The sequence below is a fragment of the Neopsephotus bourkii genome, unplaced genomic scaffold (assembly GCF_033783945.1).
Source record: "Neopsephotus bourkii isolate Nb327-2 ecotype Australia unplaced genomic scaffold, CSIRO-AGI_Nbou_v1 NB_1686, whole genome shotgun sequence".
Lineage (NCBI taxonomy): Eukaryota > Metazoa > Chordata > Aves > Psittaciformes > Psittacidae > Neopsephotus > Neopsephotus bourkii.
Window position 1 is genome coordinate 215,631 of NW_026902160.1, and position 21,193 is coordinate 236,823.

The window sequence follows — 21,193 nt, forward strand, 5'->3', positions numbered from 1 at the left end:
GTAGTCCTCTTTACATCTTTTCTATGTGAAAAATCTGTGAATTAAGCCACTGAGACAACTGGGCATTGATTCTTAGTAAAGAGCATTGGGATTTTGTGTGGATATGATGATCTTTTTAGCTAACAACAGGTGTGTGATATTTAGTTTGTTGCTTCTTCCTATATAGCCTGGCTATGGAAGGAGTGCAAATAGGTGACCTGTGGTGAGGACTGAGATTTGCTTTTCTAGCTGATGCAGCCATGGCTGGTATCTGAAATCACAGTATCACAGTATGTTAGGGATTGGAAGGGTAGTTTACCAAAAAAAGATGTTTTACAGAAACTTCTTCCTTCTATCTTGGAGTACAGATTAGTGTCTGTTTCCTCAAAAATGTCTGTTTCCTCAAAAATATGTGAAGTAAGCTTTACTTGACATAATTATGTATATAGTTTTTGGCCATGATTCTGAAACTTGCTAATTGGTTTTGTCTTACTTGAACTTTCTAGACTGGGGTGCTGTTTAATTCCAGTCAGTGAAACACTTGAATCCTTTTAAGGGCTCCAGATGAAGTGTAAAACAATGGTGTTTATTCACTATTAGTTGGTCCTGTAGAATTGTTATATTGTGAACCGCTTAGGCTCAGGTTTTACTGTCGTTTCTGGTTTGTGTAGCGTCAAATGTACAGGCAAGACTTGCTCTAAAGCACATACATGCTTTCAGAATGCTTATTTTTAACTTCTTGGGTTGCAGAGGAAAGGACAAGGTCCAGCTATGCGGGGGTGAAAACAGAGGTGAAATACTTGTCATAGTTCTGCGGTGCAGTGCAAGTACCTGAAGCACGGGCAGCATTTCTGAGCTGTGCCTCTGGCGGTATGAGGGAGCTGAGCACCCTGTAAGCAAAAGGACTTTCTTTTTCTCCCGTGGGAAAGTAGTGGATTGAAAGATGAGTAGGAAACAAGCGAGCACTGGAAAATCCCCTCTGCTTTCTGGCTCCATGACTGACAGAGGTGGAGGTATGCACAGTTTGATTTACAACCTCTCTGGGAAGCTGGGAAATCTGACAAAGATAGGGCTGCCCACTAACATTAGGGGAAACAGGAAGTTACAAAGGAAACAAGTCATTGCCTAGGCGTCACTTTTGGCCACGGTGCGGTGCAGATGCACAAGCAGTTGGGGCAGGGTTTCTTTTGTGTGTTGAGTGTACAGCAGCTACCACAGTCACTTTCAACCTTACAGTACATGGAAAGGGGAGAAGTGCAGAAATGTTTCTGTCATGCCTGAGAGGGGTCAGAAGTCGTTAATGGCTTTGTCATCACAAAGGAAACAATCGTTCGGTGAAACTGTCAGCAGGAAAAGTATGTGTCGATCAGGCATGGTCACCAGGTTAGTGCATGTTTGTGGCTTGTGTTTCTATCATTTCTCTTTAAGGTAAAGAGTAGACTAAAACTAGGAATAGAATATGGTATCTGGGGGAAAATACTTCTAACTCATGCAGAAAATTCAAGGGTAAAGAATTGAAGGGGGAAGAGATGAAGTGAGTGTTGGTTGAAAATTATTGCCAGGAAAGAAAAGCAAGTTGGTGCAAGTTAGACTGAGTGAACTTACAACAGTGTGTATCAGTCAGGCTTAGGTTTCTGTTCCCTTTGTTCTGTAAGATTTATTTGGCTTTACAGTGTGATTGATTCTTCTGAGAAACTGTTGTGAAAGGGGCTGTTAGAGGCATTAAGAAATGGAATGTTTAACCACAAACGTAGGAGATATGTGAAAGAGCATTTCAGAAATACTGGAGAATGGTTAATAAATGGAAGAGAGACCTGAACATTTAGCAGAAAGCAGTTTTAAGAACAGATGGTAAATATCTAGATAGTTGTATCAGACTACTCCTTTTCGTTCAGAATTGCTGATAGCACATCGGGGAAGCTTTTATTTTACAGTTTTGCTGCATGTAATCTGCCTCATTTTGGCAGATTTCAGGTTTCAGCCTTCTGTGGAGACTGAAACTTAAGTCTGCATTATACAAGGAATACATTCATTTCCTATGTTGCAACTTACTTCTAACATTACATACATGTACTCAGAAGGAAACTAGCATCTTGATTTATGTTTGACTTTCAAATAGAATCTAAGGACTAGAGGCCATGAGATTCATGGAGTTTAAAAAGTTCTCAGACCTAAGTGTCACTTGTTACAAATTCAGATCAGGTCTGATTTCTGTACTGCAGCATTGGAGTCTGTTTTTTAGTTTTTATATCTAGCATGACCAGACTGGGCTCCAAGACAGACTGTAAGTATTGTTATAGCAAGTGAGAACTTCTAATACAACTTTTGGCAGCTGTAGTTTCAGAGATGAGGTTAATGTATTTTTACGCCTGTATACTGCAAGATGTGGAGATGATCACATCTGCCATGTGTTCTGCTGAAGTTAAGCAAGAACTGAGGACTCGTGGCTCTTCCAGCATGTAATCTGAGGTTGAATCGGCTTGTACTTGCTTTAATTGGGCTGAACGCCACTGGCTCTTAAGGCCAAAACCAGTAAGTGTTCTTCTATAATGTAATCCAGATTTCTAATGTGGCAGAGTATTATTTTTACCTGCAGAGGGATATTTAGCCTGTAAAGTTGTGCTCTAGCCTCCAATACAGCTATTCTGTATGTGCTGACTGAGGGGATAGGTTAAATTTACTTTGCATTTGCGTACTACACAGTAACATAAGGCTGCTCTCCATTTAAAGTTTCAGCTTGGTAAGGGTTTTATGATGCAGAAGAAACATCTGCATCTGACTGGCATTATCTAGGTTGCAAAAAGGGTGTAGTTTCTCATTTTTGCATGCTGTTGTGACTTTTATGGTACTCCAAATAAAAACCAGCTCATTGTGATAGTGTTTGAGAAAAGTATACTCGTGATATACTTGGACTGTCTTTCTTGATACATATACTGCAACTGGGTTTGGTTTTTAGTCTGGCAGACCAGTTTATGTATATGAAGTAATTCCAGTAGTAATTGTATAAGCTCTGTATCACTCAAGACAGCTAATTGCACTCTTCTGCCTTTCCAAAAGCACTGTTGAAAGATGAAGAAAATCCTACAAACTGCTGTTCCACCATTTCTCCTACTATGCTCGAAGGCCTATTTTCTCCCTCACAGGCATAGAATTGTCATGGGGATCATCTGAGAAACAGTGATGTGAGGCCTTTCGCTGTCTGCTGCCACCTCTTCTGGTTCAGATGGTTCTGTTCAGTGCTGTTTCAGTGGGGGAGAAAGTTGATTCAAGAGCCACTTATAATGGGTTTTGGGGCTTGATGGAAAACATACTTTAAAAATGCACATCTAGTCCCTTGGTGAGTGGAAAGAAGAATAAAGTGTGTGCTACTACTAGAAGCTTGCCCAAAATAATGCATGGGTAATACCACTTTCTGTTTGTAACAGAGGACCAGTGTCAGAAAGGGCATGGCTTGGCTCTGTCTGCACTTAATGGGTCCTTTCTGTTAACCTCGTTGTTAGCTCCATGGAAGGGGCTCTGCTTATGCACCTGGGGTGAAAACCAGTAGTGAGGTCTTTGGCTTGTGGTGCAAAAATGTAACTGCGTTAGAAACAACTTGGAAATATCTTTCTGTTCTTAATGATCACAGAACCAACAGCCTACAATGACTTCAGTGCTTGCTGTTGTATATACCTAGTAATGCAACATCGATCTGCTCTTCATGTAATGCATTAAAAAAAATATAAAATGAATATTAAGAGTGGAAGGAAGAATTTCAGCAAGCTAAAGGCAACATATAGGCGCTAAGACCAGAAAAATCTTTAAAAGCATCCATTTTTCTTCCTCCAACTCCTACTATAAAGATTCTGGGGTTACACTGTTTTGACAGCTTTCTCTCAGCAGCTTGATGCAAAGTAGTGTCCTTCTGGAGTTGTACTGTCAAGAAAAGAATAAAAATCTGCTTAGGACTAGATTCAAAGTAGCACTTAAATGGATTTTAGAAGCCTACCTCAAACATTTCAGTTCAAAATACTGAAGTCCTCCCTAGCTGTCTGCGATGTGTCTGCAAATGAAAGTGCTTCAGGAACTTAGAGATATGATGGGGAATGCCATAAGCCACAATGAGTTCCAGAAAATAGGCAAAAGAGGCTGTTAATCTGTTGAAAAGCCTCATGTATTAGGTGGGCTTTTTAGCTCATATAATGTGTATTTTGTTGTGTGGAGTTCAGCCATGTGTCCTTCTATTCACTTAGTGGGGATGGGGAAGTTCTCCATTGGTGTCTATTCTCAGGATTGTTTTATAGTGAGTAGTCAAAAATAAGAAATGATTATGAATAGAGGAAGCAGAACCTCATACTCTGCTGTCATTTCCCCTTGGTAGTCATCACACTGTAGAACTGGATTTATTTCCCACCTCTGTCTACTCCTCTGTTTCCATGATTTGAGGGTTTTTATATGTCTGCCTGATATTCTGGCTTTTCAGGAGGAGGAGAAAATGCACCATCCAGGCATGCTTTAGTGAGTAGCCTAACTAGTCTACCCCTGTACAGAAGGCCAACACGACCTAGTCAGATATTTCTGTTCTGTGTATTTACCTAGGGTGGGATACCCTTGTCCCCAGTGTTTGTCACTGGCCTCCCTGAAATCTCAGGTTACTGCTTGTTTTGGATAACCTCACTGAGACATTTAACTCTGCCTCTGCTGGTCTGTATTCAAGCTAAGTATGGAGCACCAAAAGCTAGGTGCTTTCCTTCTTGTTCTTTGTAGTAAACACACAAAGGATTTGAAGACCCATGATGAACTTGAAACTGTTGGATAGCATTGAGACTAATGTTAAAGTTAGTTTAAGAAAACTGACATCAGAGTCTATTTGTCTGAATAAAAAGGTTCCATTTTTTTTACTTAATCTTTTTTCTGAATGTAACTAGAAATGAACTGAAATAACTTAATCATAAATTAATTCCTAATGTTTCAGTGTTGCTAAGCCTGTTCTTAAAAGAAAAAAGTGAGCCCAGGACTTCTCTTTACATTCCTCATTTCAAGGAAGTGACTCTTAGCAGTATTGCAGTGTGGTTTGGTGTCAGCAGCCAGCGGGTTAATACTATTTCCCTCACTTGGATTTTTCTGTGAGGTGTGGGGAAATGATATGAAGGAATTGTATTAACTTTTGTTACTTTTTTTAGTTCTTAAAAGCTTTAAATATCTGTGTGTAGCCCCTTCTTGGACCTGTTAACACAGTGCTGTTGCTAGATATTTCATTGTGAAGGAGAAAGAGGAAGGAACAGCTCAGCTTGGAAAGATCCCAATCATATAATAAGAACAGGGAGGAAATAGCAGAAGGAAGGATGTTGCTGATACAACAAAAGTAACAGCTTTTTGTGAGCAGGAGAGTCCTGGAGGAAAATTGAGAAACCATGCTGCCTTGCAATGTCTGCTGTGAGAACATTTCTAGGGCCTTGGATCTGATCTTCTCTCCTTGTGCTTGTTTTATAACAGAGGGGACTAAAGCCTAATTTTTGTCATTAGGTTTTCTAGGCTGCCCAGAGGATTTAATTGAGTTTAACTTAATTGCTAGGTAATTTCCACCCCTCCCCACTAATGCATTGTGAGCAAAGGGCAAGCCATTAGATCTACATCCTGAGCTGATCCACTGAAAGATCAATTGAATTGCATTTCTGTTTTTCCTAACACCTGTCCAATGGATACATACTCTGCTATTGAAATTAACCCTTCAACAAAACTGCATCCCTTGCTTATTCTTTTCAGTCTGAGTACTTCGAGTTGCCGTATTATGCTGGAGAGAGTAGTGCTCAGATAGGTGTGTTGTACTGCGGGCTCTTGGATTCCTGTACTGAGCTACATTATTAACTTCCAGTACTGTCCCTTTGGGGGAAAGGAAAAGCAAACAAGATCCATTAGACTTCAGTCCTCCACTGAAAGCTCTCCAGTTCTAAACCATCATTCCTTTCTCAGAAAGTAATTAACTGGAACTTCATTAATTTGCCTCTTAACAGCAAAGGTCTCTAACCCTACATGTGAGGATAATGACCCTTTTATGTGTAGGGCAAACTTCCCCTTCAGTTCACACATTATTTCTTTTCTGTATTACACAGTAGGATTTTTAGCCTAGTTCTGTTACTGGTTGAAAAAAGAAAGGGCTCATAGTGATGTATCAGCCAGGAAAAACTGCTACTTAAGAAACAATTTTTTTTTGCATTAATAATTAATGTATAAATTAAATAGAAGCCTGCAGAAATGTGAGATGAAATTCATTTGCACAGGATGCTGTCACACATGACATCCAGTATGAGATGATATGCTAATGCTTTCATTTGGAATAAAACGTGTATATAAGCAGTAAGTACTGTTGGTTACTGCAGTTACTAAAATATGACTACTGATTCCCCTAATCATATAGAATATTATATTTCATACACATGTGGCATAGAACTTTGGAGAATAAACTGATCTTCTTGCTAGTCACCTGTCTGATTAAGTCTCGTGGTGTTATCTGGAGCATTTTAAAACATAAATACTTAAATAGCATTTACCAAGCACTCCTGCATTGTTTCGACAACTGCCAATCACTTTTGAGAGCTGTATAAAAATAAATCGGGACTTTCTGCACCATGGTTTTTTATACATTACAAACTTCCTGGAATCTCTGAGCACCCGTCTGTGCTACATACTTGACTGCTGAACCATGTTAGTGTTTGGAAAACTTGTTTAAGGAAACAAGCTTTGTTCCTCAGTACTCATTTCTTAAAGTAAAATCTAAGTTTAAACTGGTTTTAATTATTCCAAATTGCAGAACGATGGCCTCACAGGAGCAGGTCTGGCCAGTCCCAATGAAGGCAATTGGAGCACAAAACCTTTTGACAATGCCTGGAGGAGTGACCAAATCAGGGTATCTTCATAAAAAAGGAGGCACCCAGCTGCAGATCTTGAAGTGTAAGTTGACTAAACTAAATGTTTTAAATGCTTCCCTTCGTGGCCTTTAGCACATTTCGTGTTAACAGACTATTTAATGAAGCTGATCTTCCACTTCACCTGTACTGGCTTACAGTTTTACTGGAATATATAAATGAAAGACCCATATTGAAAGAATTTCCTTTAATTGTTTTGCAACTGTAAATCTTAGATGATAAATGTTGTGGTTGGTTTACTTGGTTGAATCTGTTTTCAAGTCTTTCCCAAGTAAGATTTTAAAGACACAAACACATTCCTGGGGTATGTATCAATTGCAAATATTCTTTTCTAAAAGAAATTAGTACTCAGCTTTTTTCCAGTTGGTTATTCTGTATTGGAAAAATATCCCCATCTCCTACTGCTGTTGTGAAATAGAAATTTTCTCACTGCCAACATTAGGTTGTGCTTAGAAACAGTAATTGCTTCTGGAATCAGAATCTATTTACATGGAGAAAACTTAAGATTATGAGTTTGTTTATTTATATGCTGTTCATTTGCTATCTCTGTTTATACTTTTATAGTGAAGGACAGAGATTACTGCCTTTGATAAAGGAGAGGAGTGTTACCCATTTAAAAAAAGGGAAAATAAATCATCAGGGAGATACCATCATGAGTTCAGGATGTTCATAAATATGTATTTGTACCCTGTGGCTACCTCCTTCCTTCCACTTTGTTTTAGGTTGCATTGTTGCATTATCTTATTTGTCTAGTAAAGGAGCATAATTGGAGGTCAGACCTTCAGTCTCTTAGGCTTCTTTTGAAGTTATCAGATCAACTGCCTCTGAAATGAGGGAAGCAGATGCTCCTTTTAGTCCTGAAACACTGAGCAGACAGCTTTACCATGCGGCTGATGGTCAACCAGCTGTCACTTAACTAAGTTGTACTGGTTTATGATTAATAAGATGACTAAAATCTTAAATAGTTCTGCCCAAGTTAAGAGGTTCTAGTTAATGTACTGCCTTTGGATTTATATTTTGCTCACTTTCTTTCTTTATCTTTTCAGGGCCATTGAGATTTGTGATTATCCACGAGGGATGTATTTACTATTTTAAGAGCAGCACATCTGCATCTCCACAGGGTGCGTTTTCTTTGAACGGTTACAACAGGTGAGTGCCAAAGAACTTATCTAACACCCAAGCTCCTCTACTTAATGCAGTGGGGACTGTGGTTTTCATTTCCAGTGAAGTTAAACAGAACTACATCTGTTGTTCAGGTTACGCTCTGATCTCGGACTCCAAGAGTTGTATTCCTTTCAAACTATATATGATATGTCCTATGCTTTGCAATTATATAGCCTTCATCTTTTGTAACCTAACCAGTAAGGCCATTTAAAATTGCAACAGTCTTACTCTTGTTACTGACTTAGTGCAGACTTTGTACATGCAGGTAGATGTGGATTCTTTTGGATAAATTACCTTTGTTCTCTAGTGAATTAAGTGATTGTCATATAATAGAAAGGAATCAGAAAAGAATATTTATGCAGCTACTGGTTCAGTAACACCAGTGTCAAAACTGATTTCAACTACAGTAGTGATAAATGAGAGAATGCATGTGCAAAATGTCTGACTCAATTTGTTACATGTTATAAATCTTAATATTTGCTTTTTAAGTTGAAGACAAAAATACATGGCTTTCATGTTATTAGGAGTACCAGAATCTGACTGAGTGCAGCATAGGTACAAGGCCTACTATTAGAAGCCTAACCTAACTTTTTAGGAAATTGCTGTTGTAGCTGATGCTCAGAAAGGACTACTGAGAGTATGTAGAGAATTATCACACTATTGGTCCTAACCACAGCAATTTTTTTGGTATTTTTAAACATGTAAGTGATTCTTTAACTGTATAATGTTCTCAGACTTTTGGAATAAGGAAGTATCTTTATTAGCCTTCTAAGTGGCTGCAACAATGACACATTTTATGGGAATACAGTTGGAAACATTGTAACTAATTAACAATTTAATATTGATTTGTATAAAAAACTTGTGATGTAACTTTGTCATGATTCTAGCTTCTGTAATCACGTTAACATGAAAAATATCATGGAATCTGTAGATGCTAGGAACTGTGTCACTGCTTTTCATATATCTGTATTCTAGCAGTCTTGTAGAGACTTTGTCTGTAATCAGGACCAGATCTTGGTTAGTATTATGCAGAGTCATAAGCATTATTGAGAAATCATTTGAAGTGAAAGAGTTTGTTAGACTGGGTAGTTGCATAAGGCTGTGTGAAAACAAGTTGCTCTAAGGCTTCCGTGGACTTCTATTTTGCAGTTTTCATTTAATAGACTTTATGTGTGAAGAGTGGACATGAGATGAGAATGTGCTGAGTGCACTAATGACTTAAAATGTATAGTGATGCCTATTGCTAGTATCTCTCCCAGCTGTACCAGGGGTGTTTCCCACATTAACATCCTTATGAGCCTTACCTTAGTCAAAAAGCTTAAAGAGTTCCTTTTGTGCCTTTGTTTTTGACTGGGCAGATGCAGAAAATTACATCCTCCAGTTTAAAAGTAGGATTGGGGTTCTAAAAAAGAGGTAATCTCTTAATTTTGCAGCTTCAGGATGCTAATTAGATTTATTCTTTTTTTCCCCCTAAACATTATCTTGAGTAAGTCCCTAACCAAATGTCAAATATCTCTGAGAATCTTATTTTCTATGTTCACAAACCATGTTCCCCAATATTAAGGACTTACGGGAATCCTATATTGCATGAAGAAGTTAAGTTAGAAAAGTTTAGGAACAACAAAGGAAGTCCCAATAATGATTTATAAAAGCTTTAGTTGGGTTCGTCTTTGATTTATGTGCAACAAATCTTAGAAATGTTACTTTCAGACTATATACAGTCTTTGGATTTTGTCTCCTTTATTTGTTCCAAGGCCTTACAGAGAGCATCTACAACTAAATTCATGCATACATAAGGAATTTCCTCATTTGAGACCCCTCTGGGGGAAAAATAATAAGAAACAAACATATCTGATGCAGTTTGTGAAAGAGGTTGAGTTGTGCTTGGTTTAAAACAATAAAAAAGGTCAAGAAAGTGTTTGTAAGGGAAAAGTGGAAAAGTAAATTAACTTTTAGTATTAGTTCTTTATTTTCATGGAAAATGTGTATTTTGATTTTTTTGTCTGTGCCTTTCTGAAATATGGATCACAGGCACCTTAAATACTTCTTATTGTGGTGTGAAGCTTGTGAATTAATACAGTTCATTAAAACTATTGAACAGGTTGAAACATCCGTTTGCAAGTATGGTTGGTAGTTTAATGGGTGCTCTTTGTCCTACCATCGTTCTTGCGTTGTTCTTTCTACCCACTTCAGTGGATCAGTGCTACAAATGCACCTATGGGGAGTTTTAAGGCTTTCTTCTGGGCTTGGGGGTTATTTTTCCTAAGTCAGAACTGGCCTGTAAAACTGCTGTCATAGCTTTATGACTTGCATGGCAGAAATATAGATGAAGGGTTTCATGTATTGGTGGTTCTGTTTCTCAGGGTTATGCGGGCAGTTGAGGAGACGACATCAAGCAATGTGTTTCCTTTCAAGTTAGTTCACATTAGCAAGAAGCACAGGACGTGGTTTTTTTCAGCTTCTTCTGAAGATGAAAGAAAGGTAACTTCTTCTTCAATTTTCCTTGAAGCAGAAAGCAAATCCTGGACTTCTATAAAATCTAAATGAACTGGATACTCAGCTGTCACACAGATTTTTATAGCTGGTTCTTTTGGCTCCTCTGAAAATTTCTGAAGTTTTAACTATTAAGTTAGTGTTAGTTCAGATTGTAATTTAGGGACTGGTTGTGAGTGACATATAGATGGCATGGTTTTCTCCTTATTCGTCATTTTATTTTTAGCCAAGGAACAAATTTTTGTATGTTAAACATTTGATAAAGTGTGAAACCTTTTCAGTGAGATCTCTCACCTGTAGACATACAATGAACAAGCACTTGGCTTTAGAAAGAACAGCTTGAAATTTGCAGACAAAAAGTTTAATATATGTAATATGTTTAATACACATTCTTATAGCACTTTAGATAGAACATTTCACTGGTAAGTCCTCTCAATATAAAGGATTCATAGATGAATCCTATTTCAGTGTAGGTTCTTTACAGAGTTACTCTGTTTTTACAGAGGATGGATACTATAAATCTTTAACAATTTAAAGATGCTTGTATTGAATGTTGGGTTTGGTTTTTATTCTTATTTAGAATTGGATGCTATCCTTGAGGAGAGAAATTGATCACTACCATGAGAAGAAAGACACAGTAACAGAATTCAGGTATAAATCCTTAATCTCTATTTGCTTTTTATCCCTTTTGCTTAGTTCTTGACGGTGGTGCTTTAGGCTTTTTGCACCTACAAGCAATTTACTGTTATACCAAAACAGGTGCAGTAAGGCCCAAGAATGAAAGGCCTTCCTAATACATAGTTTAAGTAGTACCAAGTAGACCAAGTAGAACCAAATCTTTTTACTATGAGAACTTTAAATGTCAGATTTGTGTAAAACACATAAAAACTTTAAAAAGACAGCAGCAACATATCTGGCTGTTAATTGGGAATGAGCAATAGATTGCTTCTGCTTTTCCAGCATTCCTTTGCAGTGTTGCTGTCCTCCTAACAGGCCTGTTTACTGTCCCAGTACCCATAGCACAGTGATGCAGAAGGTACTCTGTCTTTTCTTTTGCAGTGACTCTGGTTCCGATGCAGACAGTTTCTATGGCTCAGTAGAACGTCCCATTGATATCAAGTATTCTCATCATTCAGCAGATAATGAAGGTGATAAATTAAGACACAATAAATAAGATTTACTTGCTTGCTTATTTCGTCTGGATTCTGCAGTAATCCCACAGCTTGAGCAAACTGATCTAATTTGCAACTATAAATTTTTCTTTTTGTAAAATATGTAGTTGTTGTAACTTTAAATCAGAAGCAGTTGTTCTGTGCCATAAACTTAGTAAAAATAAATGGTAACTACAGAAATTCAATCTTTCAAGGAGGTGTCTGACACCCTTTGGCAGTATGGTCTAGTGTAAGGCATCCCTGCCCATGGCAGGGGAGTTGGAACTGGATGACCTTAAAGTCCTTTCCAACCCAAACCATTCTGTGAGTCTATGATTCTTTATTGGGATGATCTTGTTGTCTGTTTAATATGAAACAGAATTCATCCCTGTGGTTTTACAAAGATCTTGCATTAGGCATGGGATGTGCTTCTGTGAAATGCACAGGGAAATGTTCTTTGATGACTTTTAAACTGAGTAACTTTTCAAAGTAGGGCTCTGAATGTCTGATTCTTAGCATAGCCTGTTTTTAATCAAAGTTTGTTACTTGTTCAGTGCTGTAGTCGTTTCATAGTAAGCAGTTTGGGCTGGGTGTGTTTATTTTTTCATCACAAGTGAGGACATTACAGCAAGCCTGTCAGATAAATGTTCACAGCATATTGCAGCTACTGACTTCCTAGTCAAGAAATGTGCTACTACAACCCAGCATAAGAGGCCTCGCCTCCAGGTTCAACATAGTTCCTTTACTAGGCCATATCCCACCTGCCCCTTCAGGTTTCTAAGGGCAGGGTTGACTGGAGCAAGTACTCTCATCTCCTGACAGGAAATTCCTGACTGTTCTTCCTGACTAGGACATAAAGGCAGGAGTGAATCTTTTCAGGAAATCCGGCTCAATTGCTGCAAAGCCGAGGAGAACAGACTCGGCAGCATTTCGTATAGGATTGTGGTTTAGTACTTTGGTGTTTCTGGGAGGGAAAGGTTGTATGCAACGCAGTAGAGTGTTAAGTTAGGCTCCTGTGTTGCAAAATCTAAAAAGTTTCTGGTTTAGGGTTAGGTTTTGGGGATTACTTTTTTTTTCAACTGGATTTGCCAGTGCATCCATGTAGTTGTATCTCTGCAACTAAGTAGAACTGTTCTACTTAGGGAGGGCTATTAACACTAGAAGGTGTCACCAGAAAGTAAATTTTAAGGTGACAGATGAGGAAAATGTAAAATGAAGTCTAGCTCATCACCCACTGTTGTAAGTGATGGCTTTGTCTGAACTGACAAGAACACTTAAGGAAACATCTTTTCTAAGTAGCAAAGAGATGGACCAAAATTCTTCATTATTTTTTTTCCCTCTTAAAAAAAAAAAAAAAAAGAATTGAAAACTATTTGATTATGAAAAAGCAAAAAGTACTCAGTACTCTTTCATGGTTCCAGGGGTACTTAGTCTGATACACTGATTTTTATTTGCAGATTATGACCAGGAGGAAGAGGATGAGTCTTACTTGCAGCCAGATACTTCTGATATAGTAAAAGATGGTATGTGATTCCGTTCATTCCCTTCACAAAAGGCCCCCAGTGAAGGCACTATTCACGTAGAATGCCAGATTATTAATTTGGCTTGGTCTTATATAAAGCATTGCAGGTGGTAAAATAACTGAGGCAATGCACAGGTAATCTTGAGAGGTATTTAGGGTCAAAAGTTCCTAGTAACAGCACAATTACAGGGAGTGTTACATGCCTTAGGGCATGCTTTCTTGCAGGCCTTCTGCCCTGGAAGGTGGTGTGTCTGGCCATCAGTCTGGAGAAGGAGTAATGCTTTTAATATGGTCTGTCTGGTCAAAGTCATCATGACCCATCCCTGAATAGAAATTGCAGGAGTTTACTACATAAAACATTCAGAATTGTGCTGGAAGTTAAATGCTTGTCCAACATTTGGGTACTGTCAGACCAGATGCCAGTGAAATACCTTAAATCACATTGAAAATGAATCTGAAAAGTCTCATTTCTTGACATACTGTATTTCCCCTCAGTGTGTAATGTATTTTGGATGTTTTCTTTATGTAGATATGGTCCTGCCCCCAGCCTACCCGCCTCCACCAGTTCCTCATGTCAGAAAAGCTCCCTACTCAGAGTCAAGGGCAAATTCCTTTCCTCTCAAATCTCCTGTGCCAGTACCACCACCACCTCCAAAAAGAAGCTTACCTGATATCAAACTAGAGGATATCTTAAGCGTGAGAGAATCTCAGTGCCGAGCTGAACCTAATCTAAAGATCCAACCCTCAACTCGAAGGCTCAATGAACAGCTGCCCCCTGTACCTCCTCTACCTCTACTCAAAAAGCCTGTGGCTATCAAAGAACTTTGCTCGTCGCCTCCAGAGCCTGTGCCTTTAGCTCAAGTTCTTGCTACTCCAGAAGGGTGTGAGAAGCTAAAAACCTTAAACCTTTCACCACGAACTCCTCCTCCACTACCAAGCAATAAGCCCAAGCTGTCACAGCTTACTGAAAAACCAGTAGAGCCCAGAGTGTCAAGAGAACACGGTAAACCTGGACTGTTCGTGCCACCAGTGCTCCCAAAGCCACCTGTACCAACCCACCAGCCACCTGCAGTCAAGCCTAGACCTGAGAAGTTTTCATGTCCCCAGTTACAGTAAGTATGAAAACACAATGCACTATTTTTTCCATTGTGCGTTGGGTAACTAGCTGACAGGCTGATTTCTCATGTTCACATTGACATCTGTTTCTCTCCCCTGCTCCATCCGTCTCTTCTTCAGTGTTGTGCTTTTTTGCCCCTATTGCAATGGGCTGAGCTTCTGAATCAGCTCAGAAAGAAACAGGAAACAAACCAAACTTAAAAAAATACACCAAAATGTTGTAGTTCATTTCTTTTCAGGTGTGTCTCTAAAGATTTAATAGCCTTTGATCACAGCTCTTTATGTCAGAGCCTCAATGAACTGCAAAAACAATTTTAGGCTTCTGTGGAGATAGGAAATGTGTTTCATTTCATATTAACATCAGGGAGGTGGAACTAGTTATGGTGGTGAGTCAGATAAAAATATTTTTGTCCACAGGATCATTTAGAAGCTCTGAAGAACAAATAATACATTCTCTAAGAGTACAGGGAAGACACTGATATACTGGAGTGAATCTAGTGGAAGGCCAGACAGATGTTTGGGCTATAGCATAAGATTCATGAGAAGAGGTTGAGAGAACTGGACTGGATGCAACCTTTAGGAAGGCTAGTGGGAGACCACTGCTGTCTAAGACTACTTAATGGGTGGGGATGGAGAAGGCGGAGCAAGACCTCAGAGGTCTGCAAGTGATAGGGTAAGAGGCAACAGGCAGAAGTCACAACCTGAGAAATTACAGTTAGATGTTAGGGAAAGGTTTTCACCATGTGGCTTGTGAAACACCAGAACAGGTTGCTGGTGGGAAGTTGTGACATTTCCATCCTTGGAGATATTCAGAACTTGACTGGACACAGCTTTCTGATCTACCTGATCTAGTTGTACCTGCTTTGTGCAGGAGCTGGAACTAAATGACCTCTAGAGGTCCCTTCCAATTTAATTTGCCTAAATTAATCTGTGAGTAGTGTGTCCAGCTCTGGGCCTCCAAACATAAGAAGGATGTGGACCTGTTAGAGCAAGTCCAGAGGAAGTCATAAAGATGATCAGAGATGGCACACCTTTCCTATGAAGACAGGCTGAGAGAGCTGCGCTTGTTCAGCCTGGAGAAGAGAAGGCTCTGGGGAGACCTTAGAGCAGCTTCCCAGTACCTTTAAGGGTCCTGCAAGAAATCTGGAGAGGGACTTTATACAAGGGTACGTAGGGACAGGACAAGGGGGAATGGCTTTAACCTGACAAAGGGAAGACAGAGATTACATATAAGGAAGAAATCCCCTGTGAGGGTGGTGAGGCACTGGCACAAAGTGCCCAGAGAAGCTATGGCTGGCTTGTCCCTGGCAGTGTTCAAGTCCAGGCTGGATGGGTCCCTGAGCAATCTGCTCTAGTGGAAGGTGTCCCTGCCCATGGCAGGGGGTTGGAAATGGATGAGCTTTAAGGTCCCTTACGAACCAAAACATTCTGTGATTCGGGGGCTAAAATGAAACTTTTTCTTCAGTTCTAATTTTATTATCCCTTCAGTGGTGGGGTTTTTTTTATCTATTTGTTCTGTTTTCCTGAGGAAATGTCCTTCAGTTTTTGTTCTCTTTCTGCCAGGAGATCACCACCAGATGGACAGAGTTTTAGAAGCTTCTCATTTGAAAAACCAGCAGTATCCCCCAAGCCAAAGCAACCTGATGATGATTCTGATGATGACTATGAAAAAGTAAGAGCAAGCAGATGATCTGTTCTCAAAGAGTTTTGGGGTCTTTTTCTTGCTTATGTGCACTTTTGGTAAACTTTTAAATGCATTTTTGGGGGGGAGGAACCCCCAACTTTCTGAAAGCACAGTGCTGTGAGGGGTTTCTTGGGGGGGAGGTTGAGCTTTCAAGAATGCCTTGATAAATTCTTGATTTTAATATAGGATATAAAGGAGGAAGAGGAAGTATAAAGTAAAGATTAAATCACTGTTAACAATTTCAAATGCTGATGGCTATAGCTTGCTTATTTGCATAACGTTAGAATTTTGATTTGTCATTGACTCACATGGGGTTGATTTTCTTCATATTTCTTACAGGTTGGGCTGCCTGCTTCAATATTTCTTAATACCTCTGAATCCTTCGAAGTTGAAAGGTAAAATACGACTTTAAAGTAGTTGCTTAAAAGTTGTGCAATGTACAGATCAGTAGCCCAAAGAGCATGTTGATAGGTACAATTTGTGTTTAAAAACGTAATAAATTCCTTTAATGTAGGAATCAGTGTCATGCGTCATGTGTCAACTGAAAATGCACACAACTTGCAAAGTGATTTTTACTCCATCTGGAGAAGGTTGTTCTGCTGGGGTGCTTGATGGGACAGAAAGCCAGATCTGTACTGCATTGCTGGTTCGGATGCTGGAACAGTGAAATTCTTCCAGCTATGATGTACTATGGGTTACTGCAAGTGAAACAGAGATTTCTTCAGTAAGAATTCTAAGAATCTAAGCATTTTACCTGTCTGATTCAGAACATACTAATATATATAAGTGCTGTTTTAGGACATTTAAAGCTAGTAGCCCACGGGGACAACCACAGAATGGATTGTACTGTATTAGGAACTCATCTACCAAGCCTGGAAAGGTAATTTGCAATTGATAAATCTGTCCCTCAAAACCCTTTTTGATTTATAGATACTGTATATTATATATGATAAAGTACTTAAAAATTCATCTGTGCTCTTTCCTTAAAGCAAGAAACTCTGAGACAATCACTGTCATAACGTCAGTGATTTTAGTTCTTTTAACCTGGATTGTAATTAATTCCTTAATAATACATTAACTTAGAAGAGTTTATTAGCACAGACTGAATATGATGTATTTTTTCTCCTTCAAGGTACTGGTTGTGTGGGATGAATCTGCAGAAAAATTGAGGAACTACAGAATCTTTGAAAAGGTTAGTAGCTTCACTGTGTGGGCATGTGTAATACCTGTGTATACAGGTATGAATTCCATGTATATGTGCATATAAAGTATACATGTGTATAGGTATATATCAGAACTAACAAGTTAAAGTCTAAGCTTCTTCCCATTCCCGAAAGTAAAAATAAGCTGATTTAGAAACACTTGGTCAAAGATGAGAGTTTGAGGACTTGGATCTGGCTTTCTAGTTGCTCTATCAGGCAAAAGACAAACCAGCTGTCAATTTTCACATAGAACTTCAGCTCCAGTCAAATCCTAAAGGAATATTAAAGTCCTGAATTAAATTTGGACTTCTTTGTGTAAGTGACTGGTTTGCAAAGCACTAGCTTGTCTGAAAGAACTTCTTAGTTCCGATGAGGATGTTATGGGCTTTATTAAAACACTGAGTTGGAAAAATGATTGTCAATCATTATGTACATGTGGGTTTTTTTTGTTTGTTTTACACCAGGATTGCAAGTTTTACCTGGATTCAGACATCATGTTTTTGAACATGGGGAGTCTGGTTGAATACTACAGCACTCATGTCTTACCTAGTCATGACAGCCTGATTCTTCGGTGTCCTTATGGTTACTCTAAGCCAAGGTGACATGACTGGCATAATTCACTGACGTTTAGGACAAATACATTCTCTACTGCCCTGGAATGAGATGCGGACTCCTGCCATTGCTGGACATCCCATTGTTTGCACACAGAAACTGAGTCTGTTTCAACCACTTATTCTAAACTGAATTGTACATAACCTCCATTTAATGAACGCTTGGTAAAACCTTACAATCCAGATCAGTGGATTTCATGGTATTTTCTTTTAAAAAGAGCTGAAGCGATTACGCTGTGAAAACTGCCCGTGATACCTACACCTTTTATGAAACTGCTGCTATTAGTAATCTCCTTGGAATGTGGAAGATGGACGTGAACAAAGAAGTGGTCTGAATACAACCCATACAGAAAAGGGAAACTTCTGAAAGTGTATCAGAATTTGCTTGTGACAGGGAATACTAATACTCTGACTTGAAGGTATTACTCCTGAAGTCAGCACTGGTGCTCAACTGAGAAGTTTTGTATTACTTGTATAGTTGACATGTAAATAATGAAGACTTCTGTGCAAATAATTTGATTTACTATAGGTAAAGATGATCAGGAAATGTGGCTATGTTTTTTAAGCCACATCATACATAACCACATAAACCTTCAGATGATAATGTCTGCAGTACTTAGTATCAGTAGGGTACTAGCCAGCTGATAGAGCTGTGGCTTCCCACAAGTTGCTTTGTGACATGCACTTCAGGTGGACTAATACTGATTTGGCTTTCCTGGGAGCCCCACTGCTTAGTTCTCAATTGGAAGAGTAGGTGCCACTTGTTTTAATGGGTATGAGGAAAGAGAAAGGGCTACTTAATCTTAAAGGGGAAGGTAAGGAGTCTTTTGAATACCCCAAATTGTGGTCAGTCTCTTGGGCTCAGGTTGTGAGCCCACTGAATTCTGTGTTGTTCTAGGGCAAACACACTGCCTAGTCTGCTGCTTGTAGATCACCAAGAATTTTTCCATTATTAAAATTGCTCTTTGTAGTTGCATGCAAATAAAATCTGTTTTTAACATACTATCAAGCAATCAGTGATAGGCATTATCAGGGTGCTTGTGATACTCATTCCGTAATATTTCAGGGAGAGGTATCCTAAAACCAAGGGCTTGATATTTATGCCAAAATTACCTTATTTCAAAATTTTAATAAGAAGAATAAATTTATTTTAATGGCCTGTTAAGTAACTTTGATTCAAAGTTGTTATGGCCTCATACTCTAATAATGTTTACAAGACTTGTAATTCTGTCACTCCTAAAGCAGAAGGAATCTTGTTTCCATCAATCTGAATCTGTACCCATAAACTTCACTTTTTCTGTTACCTTTTCACATGTCAGTTTTAGTCTTGTTGCAGTTAGATGGCCACAGCTTTGAAAACATCAACAAAACCATTACAGAATAAGAATTTTCTGTTTATGAAAATAGTAAACCAGGAGTTAATCCTTAAGGGATTTTCCTTAATGAACAGACGCAACATTAGGACCAAACATAGGAATCAAGACAAGAAACTCTGCTTCTGCCTTTTTCAAGTGACACAGACATACACAATATCAGCTTTCTGATCTGTGTCCCTGCTGTAATAGGTTTTATGTGCATAAAGAATATGCAGTACTTAAATGTCAGATTCTGGTGGTAATATTGGATATTTTGTTTCTAATTACTTCTATTTTAAAGAAGAATCCCTGTGGTTCATACCCTCATATGAATCCACTCTGTAAAGAAGGCTCAGCCAGCAAAGCAGTTTAAAACTGGCTTCAGCATATCAATATATGGATATCAAAGCAAGTTCTAGTTTCTTGCAGTATTTACACCTACTGCCTACAGAGTAGATTTTTCTCTGGTAATAACTGACTTCATCACAGTGTTGTGACAGTTACACTATGTCTGGGGCCCTGCTCAGATATTTACTTCTTTTTGGCAATCATATACTTTTAAGATTTTTAAACTGTAAAAATACTTATGTAATCCAATACCTATAAAACATAACACTGAATACCTGTGTAATACGAGATTTGCAAATATGTACATTTTTGTATTAATATCCTATTTTTATATAAATGTATATATTTCTGAAGTGGATAAACTTTCAATGCCAGTTCACCTAATTCTGTGCAGTTGTCTTTAACTTCATGTGGGTGGAGAGGGAGGGCTTATCCTTTTGTAGTTGTGTTGACTACTGCTGGGTTCTTCTGGCTGTGAAGTTACATGAATTAGTCTCCAGCCCCCTCAAGAAGCAAATCTTCGTGTAAGCGACACTATCAGAAATTGAGCATTCTGGTCATTAGACTGTGTGGCTGGGGGTGGAAATGACCTTTTTCCATTTACATCAAGGTTTCTTGAATGCAGGCTTGGGGACTGTAGCAGCCACCTTATCTACGTGCACACAATGCAAGTATAGCCGTAATAAAAGGAGCATCTTGGAGGGACAGAGAAATCTAAGTCTCCAAAGGTGTACTTCAAGAGCTTGCTTGAGGAAAGAGAATCTTCCTGCTCCCCAGCAGCAAATAGGTCTCTTGCTCAGAAAGAACTGTGTAACCTGGTGGGTTTACATTTGCAGGTTAGTACAAGTACAGTAGCCTGACAGCCTGGTAGGTTTACACCTCAGACATCTCCAGAGTTTAAGGTAGGGAGGTATAGATAAGGACATGCTGGGTAATTCCCTCATTCCTCCAGAAACAGGTAGAAGGATTCCAGACAAATCTGCAATTGCTTATGCTCTCTCTTCCAAGTCATCTTGCTCCTGCACACTAGGTCTGTTCTGTGCAGAATTAGATGCAGTTAAATATCTGTTGTTTGTAGAGAGGATGGGCACAGCTTGATCATGTGGCTCATAGTCTGTCTCCTACATCTCTTGCTAATCTGGCTCTCCTCTTTCCTTCCCCACAAATAAGCGTCCTGCATCTACAACCTACTGCAAGGTCTGTAGCTTTAAAACAGTGTGGAGAAGTGTAAAAGCAGTATTTGGTGTGCCAGGAAAATGCAGTTTGTGAGTTTTAACAATACCCAACTTGGTCATCGATCCTAGTTTGGAAAGGCCTCTTAGATCTAAACTCCCAAGAAAGACTGTTACAGGTGATGCTGGGGGTGGTGGTGCTCTCTCAGGAGAAAAATATTAGACTGCTTCTGAAAAGAAAGGTTTTAACAAGGGGCTGTCAATAGGCAGTGTATTGTAACAAGTAAACCCAATCTTTCTACAATAAGGGCACTTTGTGCGAGCAGTGAAGTATTCCCTAACTCAGAACTTCGGGTTTTACAAGAAGGTAAATAAGCAGCTAAAGTATTGGTGGCCTCTGGTGTGCTGGGCTGTGGCACCTTCAAAAGGATGCCAAAGATTTCTGAAGCTGTTATCAGTTATTTTGAATCTGGGGACATCTGCTGGTCAGG

At 39.0% G+C, this 21,193-nt stretch overlaps 1 protein-coding gene across 3 annotated transcripts; it reads left to right on the forward strand.

The window, feature by feature from the left end:
• The first annotated feature begins 1,102 nt into the window (after positions 1-1,102).
• Positions 1,103-19,914, forward strand: SH3BP2 (SH3 domain binding protein 2). 3 transcript variants are annotated; one of them, XM_061376029.1, is made up of 14 exons: positions 1,224-1,362; positions 3,123-3,316; positions 6,770-6,909; positions 7,931-8,033; positions 10,412-10,529; positions 11,122-11,192; positions 11,601-11,689; positions 13,150-13,215; positions 13,744-14,326; positions 15,894-16,002; positions 16,354-16,409; positions 16,813-16,894; positions 17,147-17,206; positions 17,681-19,914. In XM_061376029.1, exons 3-14 carry the CDS (start codon positions 6,774-6,776, stop codon positions 17,816-17,818), a joined length of 1,611 nt encoding a protein of 536 aa, XP_061232013.1. In that variant the 5' UTR covers positions 1,224-1,362; positions 3,123-3,316; positions 6,770-6,773; the 3' UTR covers positions 17,819-19,914. The 3 variants fall into 3 exon arrangements, with proteins under 3 accessions (XP_061232012.1, XP_061232013.1, XP_061232015.1); XM_061376028.1 differs by lacking the exon at positions 3,123-3,316 and having other exon boundaries at positions 1,103-1,362; XM_061376031.1 differs by lacking the exons at positions 1,224-1,362; positions 3,123-3,316; positions 6,770-6,909 and adding an exon at positions 7,437-7,751.
• Positions 19,915-21,193: the final 1,279 nt, after the last annotated feature.

What these genes read in the sequence shown, in the direction of transcription:
- SH3BP2 (XM_061376028.1), top strand. Translation starts at nt 1,253, where the DNA reads ATGCCTGAGAGGGGTCAGAAGTCGTTAATGGCTTTGTCATCACAAAGG. An exon ending in CCAGCTGCAGATCTTGAAGT is followed by an intron (nt 6,910 to 7,930) that starts GTAAGTTGACTA and finishes TTATCTTTTCAG; the next exon opens with GGCCATTGAGATTTGTGATT. An exon ending in CATCTACCAAGCCTGGAAAG is followed by an intron (nt 16,895 to 17,146) that starts GTAATTTGCAAT and finishes TTCTCCTTCAAG; the next exon opens with GTACTGGTTGTGTGGGATGA.